The 10,000-nt window shown below is 39.0% G+C and overlaps 1 protein-coding gene across 1 annotated transcript in view; it reads right to left on the bottom strand.

The window, feature by feature from the left end:
• Positions 1 to 1,905: 1,905 nt before the first annotated feature.
• LOC135090210 (uncharacterized) overlaps positions 1,906 to 10,000 on the bottom strand; it is a 17,611-nt gene continuing 9,516 nt past the window's right edge. The window contains exons 3-4 of the mRNA XM_063986690.1: positions 8,760 to 8,912; positions 1,906 to 2,707 (exon numbers count right to left, since the gene is read on the bottom strand). Coding sequence (XP_063842760.1) covers positions 2,633 to 2,707; positions 8,760 to 8,912 — 228 coding nt within the window. The 3' untranslated portion in view covers positions 1,906 to 2,632. The remainder of the gene's footprint in view (positions 2,708 to 8,759; positions 8,913 to 10,000) is intronic.

Here is a 10,000-nt window from a genome sequence, read left to right as displayed (position 1 = left end):
GGGTACTGTCATCTCAGTGGACCAATTTTTCTTAGTTTTCTTGTTTTTGTTTTCGTTGTTGTACGGCCCAGCGTTTCTCTTACATAAATAAATACTTTTCTCTGATTTGTATTAAAAGAGGAACTGTAACTATCTACATCTGAAACCACTGCATAGTTTCCTCTAATATTTAAAGTGCGTAGCCATGCATGTTAGAAACCACTATATCGTTTCCTCTGATTTGTGTTAAGAAGGGAATTGTAACCACGGAGATCAAAAACCACAATATACGTAGTTTTATCTTGCTGATATTAAGAACTTACAATGAGCAGAAGAGAGAAAGAAAGGATTGAACAGAAGAAAGAGAAAGAAGTAAGGACGGAAAAGAATGAGAAGAAAAAATGAATAAGTGAGAAGGAAAAGGAAAAAAGTGAAAGAGAGGAAGACAAACCATGAGAAAAGAAAAAAAAATGAATAAGAAGACAGAGAGGTAGGAGTAAAGACAAGATAAAGACAGAGGAAGAGGGCGAACAGGTGACAGAGGAGGGAAAAGCTTGTTTGTGACAGGAAGATAGGAGTGACAGGCCCACATTCCTCCTCCACGCCATCACCTCTTCTTCCTCCTCCTCGCCCGACGGACAAGAAGGAAATGGCCAAGGAGACAAGGACCACACTTTCTAAAACGCAATATTGGGTTTTCAGTGGTCCAGTCTTGTCAGTTGTGTATATTTTTTTACTAGGGATGTGGTCAGATTGATTTTTTTTAATAGTACAGTGTGGACAGTTGTACATTTTTGTTGTCAGTTGTACTTTTTATTGTTAATTGTATATTTTAATTGTCAGTTGTACATTTTTATTTAGTTGTACATTTTTTTTGCTAATTGTACATTTTAATTGTCAGTTGTACATTTTTTTGCTAGTTGTTCATTTTTTATTGTTAGTTGTACATTTTTATTCAGTTGTACATTTTTTTTGCTAATTGTACATTTTAATTCAGTTTTATTCAGTTGTACATTTTTTGCTAGTTGTACATTTTTTTGCTAGCTGTACATTTTTTATTCTTAGTTGTACATTTTTTGTTAGTTGTACATTTTTATTGTTAGTTGTACATTTTTAGTCAGTTGTACAATTTTTTGCTAGTTGTACATTTTTTATTGTTAGTTGTACATTTTTTTGTCAGTTGTACATTTTTAGTCAGTTGTACATTTTTTAATTTCAGTTGTACATTTTTTTGTTAGTTGTACATTTTTTTGCTAGTTGTACATTTTTTATTGTTAGTTGTACATTTCATTGTCAGTTGTACATTATTATTGTCAGATGTACATTTCTCAATAGCACAGAGTGAGATCAGTTGTACATTTTTTTTATTGTCAGTTGCACATTTTCTTTTATTTTCAGTTATACAATGTTTTATTCTTAGTTTTACATTGTTTTCAGTTATACATTGTCTTATTGTCACTTGCACACTTTTTATTACCAGTTGCACAATTAAGTAGTACAGTGCAGTCAGTTTTTAATGGTTTAGTGTGACCAATTGTGCATTTATTAGTAGTGCAGAATAGTCAGTTTTATTCTTTTATTATTACAGTATGGCCAGTTTTATCTTACAAGTACAGTGGGGATCAGTTGTACATTTTTAAGTAGTACAGTGTTAAATAGTACAGTTTTGTAATTCTTTTACTGGTACAGTGTGGTCAATTGTACATTTTTAAATAGTACAGTGTGGTTAGTTATACAGTTTTAAATAGTACAGTGTGTACATTTTTAAGTAGTACAGTGGGGTCAGTTGTACATTTTTAAGTAGTACAGTGGGGGACAGTTGTACATTTTTAAGTAGTACAGTGGGGTCAGTTGTACATTTTTAAGTAGTACAGTGGGGGACAGTTGTACATTTTTAAGTAGTACAGTGGGGTCAGTTGTACAGTTTTAAGTAGTACAGTGGGGGACAGTTGTACATTTTTAAGTAGTACAGTGGGGGACAGTTGTACAGTTTTAAGTAGTACAGTGGGGTCAGTTGTACAGTTTTAAGTAGTACAGTGGGGGTCAGTTGTACAATTTTAAGTAGTACAGTTGGGGGTCAGTTGTACAGTTTTAAGTAGTACAGTGGGGGTCAGTTGTACATTTTTAAGTAGTACAGTGGGGTCAGTTGTACAATTTTGTAATTTTTTAGTGGTACAGTGTGATCAGTTGTACAGTTTTGTAATTTTATAGTGGTACAGTGTGATCAGTTGTACAATTTTGTAATTTTATAGTGGTACAGTGTGGTCAGTTGTACAGTTTTTATTAACAATGTGTGGTCAATTTTTAGCTGTTTTCTTAGTACAGTGTGGTCAGTTGTACATATCTTTAGTAGTACAAAGAGGTCAGTTGTACATATTTTTAGTAATACAGTCAGATCAGTTGTACATTTTTTAGTAGCACAGTGAGGTCAACTGTACTTTTTTGCAGTACAGTTTGGCAAGTTTTAATTGTTTTATTAATACAGTGTGGTCAGATGTACATTTTTTTACTAATACATTTTATACTAGTACAATTTTTCTTTTTTTTTTACTAGTACAAGGTTGTCACTTATACATTTTTCATATTTCCTTACCGCCTTCAGTGTTGGTATAGGGAGATGATATTAGAGACACGGAGAAAAATGCATTTCCTTCTAGTAACTTGTCCCCAATGGCAACGAAAAACAGAAAATGGTAACTGGCCAAAACTGTACCGGCAGAAGCTGATCCTGCGGCAAGACAAGTGAGACAAGACGAGAGGAAGTGAGAGAGGTCGGGGCTGGAGAAGAATGGCGGGCAAGAATTACAGGATTGGTTACTTTGATGTTAATTTTTTTATCATTTTTTTTTTTTTGAACGGATAGAGTAAAAATACTGAACATTTTTGCATCGAGTTAATTTTGTTTGATTAATTAGTAGCGTCTTTGGTGTTTTTTATTTTTTCCTTTAGTTCGCCGAATGAATGTAATAAATCATCACACAACATTTTCTGTTACTTAATTTGAATATTCTTTTACGATAAAATAAATTAAGAACATTAGGCATTTTTGCGTCAGATAAGTTTGGTTGACAAATAAATGACAGACTTGATGTTTTTATTTTACGCTTCAATTCTTTTAATTTTGTTTGCGGAATGAATAAAATAAATCACACAACATTTTATATTACCTTACTTATTTATCTTTCCATCATCTATTATGATTTTATTTTTATGGCAAGTTTAGTCTGTACCAGCAAATTTCAAGGTGTAGCGGGCAACCTCAACCTGTCTCGAAGGGGCGCCAGACTAACCGTGGCGGTCAGGAAAGGTGAACAAACTCTGCCCTACACGGCCACGCGTTCCCATACCCACTGCGTTCCACACACACACACACACACACACACACACACACATCCCATCCCAAGTTGTTGCTATCTGTTAATCTATCTTTATACTGTTAACACTGCAACACACACACACACACACACACACACACACACACACACACACACACACACACACACACACACACATCCCATCCCAAGTTGTTGCTATCTGTTATCTATCTTTATACTGTTAACACTGCAACACACACACACACACACACACACACACACACACACACACACACACACACACACACACTCTCCTGCCTCTCAATCCTTGCAGAATAATGTTTAACTCTCTACCTGAAGCTCAACATACGTTCCTTGGCACGTCTAATCAGGTTTCTGTTAATACAATAACATCAACGCCATTCCTTTAAGCAGACTTACTGTTACTTAGAACGCTCACACATCAAGTTTTCCTCCACATGCCATTCCTCTCAGCAAACCTATCTTTACTCAGATAACTCACAGTTGCGAACATGAGAACACAGGAGACGCTGCAACAAACCAGCAAGCAGTCCCCTTAATAAAACACTAATGGCAGTCCCCGTACAAAACATACTTACTCACATGTACCTATCATCACTGTCCGTAAATATATCTAATTTTCTTTTCAGACGCCCTATGGACCCCGCCGCAGCAACCTGATTACGGAGTCCACACCGGTCATCTGCTACTCTACTTGGGGGTCAATTTATTCTTATCTCCTTTGCAAATCTAGAACATGAACCCTTACACTCTTAAGTCCCCCCCTTTACATCCTATAAGCAGGTGTTTCTTCTCTGAAATTTTACCGATTCTTCCTTCTGCCCTTCTCTGGAACCCCTGAATAACGAAACACGCTACCTGGTACACTTTCCAGCTCCAGTGTGCGGGAGAGCCAGACAACACAACACTTATCAGCTCCTTCACACTCTCGCCTCACGAAACACACACCTCCGTACACCTTCCAGCTCGAGTGAGTTGCCGTGCCTCTACATGAGAAATCCAGCCAACACTCACACACCGCGACGTTTTTCTTATTTTCATTATTTTGATATTTTCTTTTCATTCATCAGCTCTCACTTTTACTTCTTTCTTCATGCTGGCTAAGAAATTCCGTCCGTTTTTTTTTTCACTTGAGGCGCGGGACTGCTACTAAATCATCAATAGAATAATGAAAAAACACGTTTGAAAACCTTGATTCTTTACACTGGACGCGTTGAAAACAAAAGCAAGGCAAACACAAGAGGTAGATTTCAGGACGCTTATCCTCCATTTTTTAAAAGACTGACGCTTCGGTGGGCATTTATTTTCCTTAATTTCTGTTGCCCTTCGCCAATACTCCTCTTATAAAAAAAAAAAATAAATAAATAAAATAAATAAATAAAATAAATAAATAAATAAATAAAGTTCCTGATGTCTTACTTTATAGGTCCTAGTTGCACCAATATTTCCAGTTAAATACAAAAAGAGAGAGAAAAGAGAATCAAACCAACAGTCCTTTTTAATGCTTCGTCCCCAGCTCCAGGCAGCAGCGTCAGGTACTGTAGATTTACGTGAACCAGATCTGCAGCCGCGTCTCCTGTACCTTGCAAGCGACTCGTAATGTTTCCTGCTGTGCTTATGCTCGTAAATAACTTTAATTTCACAACCAGGTCCCATAAAAAGTGTCGTCGGACAGAGAGAAGAAAGTTGCAGCTAATGACTAGATATGCAGAGGAATGTACGTAGAGGACGAGGAGGACGAGGAGGAGGAGGAGATGGAAGAAGAAGAAGAAGAAGAAGAAGAAGAAGAAGAAGAAGAAGAAAGAAGAAAGAAGAAGAAGAAGAATGAAAGAAGAAGAATGAAAGAAGAAAAATGAAAGAAGAATGAAAGAAGAACAAGAACAAGAACAAGAACAAGAAGAACAACAAGAAGAAAAGAACAAGAAAGATGAAAGAAGAAGAAGAAGAAGAAGAAGAAGAAGAAGAGAAAAGTTTAGTTCTCTGATTGAAAGGATAAGAACCATTAAATCCTCTTAGAGAGAGAGAGAGAGAGAGAGAGAGAGAGAGAGAGAGAGAGAGAGAGAGAGACGAGAGAGAGAGAGAGAGAGAGAGAGAGGAAGAGAGAGAGAGAGAGAGAGAGCAGACAACAGTAAGTGCAGAATGCCAAGGAAAGATTGATGAGAGAATAGACTTTTATCACATCATCTTCATTTTTTTCTACCCTCTCTCTGGCACCAGTCTCCTCCCTTCCTCCTCGCCTGTCACTTGCCTTTCCTCTCTCCCTCTCCTCCTCTCCCCCATCACGCATGCAGATCAGAGCGGGTTGAAAAGTGACAAAAAAAGAAAAAAAGAAAACGGGGTACGAACTTATACATAGCGGAGGAGAAAATCAGGCACACACTATGAAACGTCGATAAATAGTGAGATAATGGAAGAGAGAAAGAGAGAGAGAGAGAGAGAGAGAGAGAGAGAGAGAGAGAGAGGGAAGAGAGAGTGAGAGAGAGAGAGAGAGAGAGAGAGAGAGAGAGAGCCAATCAGTCGACGCACATTAGGTCATCCCCCAGTCTCGCAGCAATAACCCCACCCATGCATTCAAACGCACTGTCTGATCGGACACCCACCCGTGGAAGGTGACAGGTACAAGTCTCAGTATTTTCCACTTGCCTGAGTTACCGCTCCCAGGACCATATTCTGAAACACCTCCGCTCCTCCACTAATTTGAAGAGGCTCTGATTAAAGTTACGTGGGTTTGTAAGGGTGTTTTTTATGGCTCTAGTGGCAGATTAATAAGATTTTTACATTAGTAGCAGGTGAAGCAGTCGTGAGCAGCAGGTAAGTCATCTCTAGTGGTCTTTGAAAATAGTCGTGATGAGAAGCCAAAGCGTTTCCGAAATGAGGGTATCAGTAGGCCCTTTTTTTTTTTTTTTATTATTGTATTTTTGTTGCCCTTGGCCAGTGTCCCCTCCTATATACAAAAAAAAAAAAAAAGTATGACTCCCATCCAGGGCAAAAGACGGAGGAAAAAAGAGACAAGACATTATCCCGTCTCAGCAAACAGTTCCTTCCTTATAAGATGAAATGCCTACATGGAGATGAAGGAAGCTTATTTTAGTTTAATTGATTCTTTTGTAGTTTTGCAATCGAAATCTGGAGAAATGTTTAGTAGTGGTGATATTTTACATTAAAGAAGGTAGATTTTTAATACTTTTTTTGTTACTGTAAACTGAAGAAATGTTTAGTAGAATGGTAGGAAATATGTTTAATCTTTCTTTCAAATGCAGAGAGAGAGAGAGAGAGAGAGAGAAGAGAGAGAGAGAGGAGAGAGAGAGAGAGAGGAAGAGGAGAGAGAGAAGAGAGAGAGAGAGAGGAGAGAGAGAGAGAGAGACCCCCAAAAAACAAGTTTTCTCCCCACCATCCCCTTTCCCAAAGCCATCCAGTTTTGCCAGCTCGACGAGAAATGAACATCCTTCTTACATAAGGGACAAAAAAAAAAAAAAAAAAAAAAAACAACAACCTCTTTCTTATGCAAAGATGTGGAAAAAAAAACGCCTTTAAAGAGAGAGAGAGAGAGAGAGAGAGAGAGAGAGAGAGAGGAGGAGAGAGAGAGAGAGGAAGAGAGAGAGAGAGAGAGAGAGAGAGAGAGAGAGTAACCAAAGGAAAAGCAATGAAAAGAGAAAGACAGGTTTACTTGCACCTTATAAGAACAGGTATTAGGAGGAAGAGGAGGAGGAGGAGGAGGAGGAGGAGGAGGAGGAGGAGGAGGAGGAGGAGGAGGAGGAGGAGGAGGAGGAGGAAGAAGACGAAAAGGAAGACGTGCGGGTCAAGATCGTGTGTGAGAAGCTAAGGAACAAGAGAAAGTGAGGTCAATTAAATGGGTCAGGAAAAGACAAAAAAAAAAAAAAAAAAAGGAAAAACAGGAATGAAATTATAAACAAATTAAGATATGAAAACAAAATAATTAAGATGAAAAAAAAAAAGATTGAAGCAAATTAACCGACGAGAGAGAGAGAGAGAGAGAGAGAGAGAGAGAGAGAGAGAGAGAGAGAGAGAGAGAGAGAGAGAGAGAGGGGGGACGAATAATTTGAAACCTGTATAGAAAAAAAGGAAAACTCTATACGGATGATACGTTAACAGTGGTCCGGTTCTGTACCAGAGAGAGAGAGAGAGAGAGAGAGAGAGAGAGAGAGAGAGAGAGAGAGAGAGAGAGAGAGAGAGAGAGAGAGGTTATTATCCTCCTCTTACATTCCCCAGCAAACCATTCATCCCTCATCGGTTCCTCAAATCCCACACATTCCTCGCCTCTTTCGCGGCCCGCCACTCCCCATCCCTCACTTCCCGCGCCTCACCAGACTTCGCCTCGCCCCATGAAGTCATCCCTGTCTCTCCTCCACTGCTACACTGCTTATTGGACAAGTAAATATTGGTTCCCGAAATAATTAGCATCTCTCTCTCTCTCTCTCTCTCTCTCTCTCTCTCTCTCTCTCTCTCTCTCTCTCTCTCTCTCCACCTAGCAGTAGTACCGTTACCTCAAAGAAGAATGAAATAAAGGAATAAAAAACGAAACACCTTTTTAGAAGAACCAGTATAAGAATGTCTGTCTGTCTGTCTGTCTGTCTGTCTGTCAGTCCTTTTGTAGAAATAAAGATGTGTGCGTAGACTAGACACAATACTAATGATTCGCAAAGTTTACTACCCTGACGACTGCCTTGCCATTACTTTTACTGCTGTTACCAAATGACTTTACTTTTATTTTGCTTACCGTTCCTTCTTATTGTAAAAAAAGGCTGCTTATATATATACACTATTTATTACTACTAATGTTATTTATATTATCTCTCACATTTTGCCTGTCTTTCTCTGGTTATTTATCTTCACAGTGTTTATTACTACCAGAATTATTTTTACTCTCTCTCTCTCTCTCTCTCTCTCTCTCTCTCTCTCTCTCTCTCTCTCTCTCTCTCTCTCTCTCTAAGGATCGACACCACGTCCCAATCCCTAGGCGTCTTTGTGAGAACGTGTGCGCACTTAAAGATGTGAGGGACCGACGCGAGGGGGAAGAGTGGACGTGCAGGAACGACTGATAAAGTAAATAAGAAAATAATAATAGGAAGAAGAAAAAGAAGAAAGGTTACGAGAGACGGATAAAGTAAAGGAGGAGGAGGAGGAGGATCGGAGGAGGAGGGGGAAGAGGAGGAGAAAAAGGAGAAAGATAAGGAGAAGGGGAAAAAGAACATGAAAAGAATAAGAACAAGAACAAGAGAACGGCAACAAAAATAACAAAGCAACAAAAAATAAATAAATAAAAATAAAACCACAGCAGCAACAGTAATGACAACAACAAAAAAATCAATCTCGAGGCCTCAGACCAACGCCAGAGACCAGACCACACCAGGCCACACCAGACCACAGGATCCTCCCTAGGTCACCCACCCCTCTGACACTAACCTTGTAGTTGGGGCACCAGATGACGTTGTGGTTGGTGTCCCACACGAAGTTAGGTATGCGGTGGCGGGAAGGGGGCGGGTTGACACAGGCGTGCTTCACTTGCTTCGCCCTCTCCACCATTACATCCACGTGGCCCTGTAGGTATTGCCGCTCCTGACGGGGACGCAGAAGGAACGCGGTGTTAATTAGTCGCAATCCTAAAAACATTGAGAGGGGAAAAAAATACGAAGGAACAAGGAATATGATACACCAAAAATGGAAGAAATGAAGGAGGAAGTAAGGAAGTACATAATAATAGTAAGTAAAGTTTATAATTTCCATCGCATTCCTTTGTTAACTTGGCTGGTGTGAGTTTTCTTGAGTCTTGAGCCTTTCACACCGATATGCCACAATTCATAGCACTAAAAGCAATGTATGAAAGGTTTATAAGCATCTACAAGAAAGGAAGGGATTAAAAGAATAGATTTTGCAATTTCTACCCTTTACAATGTTTGAAGGTAGCTGCAGAACGAGAAAAGATGTCTCAAAATGGTTAGTAATTAAGGAGAGATGGGCCAGATAACAATGGAGTGGTTAAAATGTTATGGTGTAAGATTGTTAGTCATTAGGGGGCTTCAAAAGATTAGACAAATTTATGGACGAAGATGATCGGTGGAAACTCGTGGGTATATTTCGTACAGGGGCTGCCACGTGTAGGCATGGCGGTTTCTTGCAGCTTCCCTTATTTTCTTATGTTCTTATGTTAAATGAATGATGAAATTGTTGGAATCTTTCAGTACGTGTAGTTTTCTTTTTGTTCAGTGAAAGTACCTACTCTTATTAAGACAAGCAGGTGTCATATTCCATTATTTGCAGTATAAGGGTTAAAAATAAATTATCTTACACATACGAATAATAACAAACATTATCAGAATACACTATTTTTATTAACAGCTACATATTTAGAGAGAGAGAGAGAGAGAGAGAGAGAGAGAGAGAGAGAGAGAGAGAGAGAGAGAGAGAGAGAGAGAGGGCGGGGGGATTTCTCTTTAGCATATACCTGATCAAAATAAAGAAGTCTTATCTAAAACACATGATACAGAACACTCACTCACGCTTCACACAATTCTTTTTTCCTGAGCTACCCGGATTGTGAATACTCAGAGCCTTTCCCTCCCCGCCACCACTCTGAACTGTTACATTAGCTCAGAGAGGTAAATGTACCCCCAGACAAGGATCCAGTACCATAAGGCTTGCAGGTA

This window comes from Scylla paramamosain, chromosome 34, assembly GCF_035594125.1.
Source record: "Scylla paramamosain isolate STU-SP2022 chromosome 34, ASM3559412v1, whole genome shotgun sequence".
NCBI classification, from domain to species: domain Eukaryota; kingdom Metazoa; phylum Arthropoda; class Malacostraca; order Decapoda; family Portunidae; genus Scylla; species Scylla paramamosain.
This window is presented reverse-complemented; position numbering and strand designations above follow the sequence as displayed.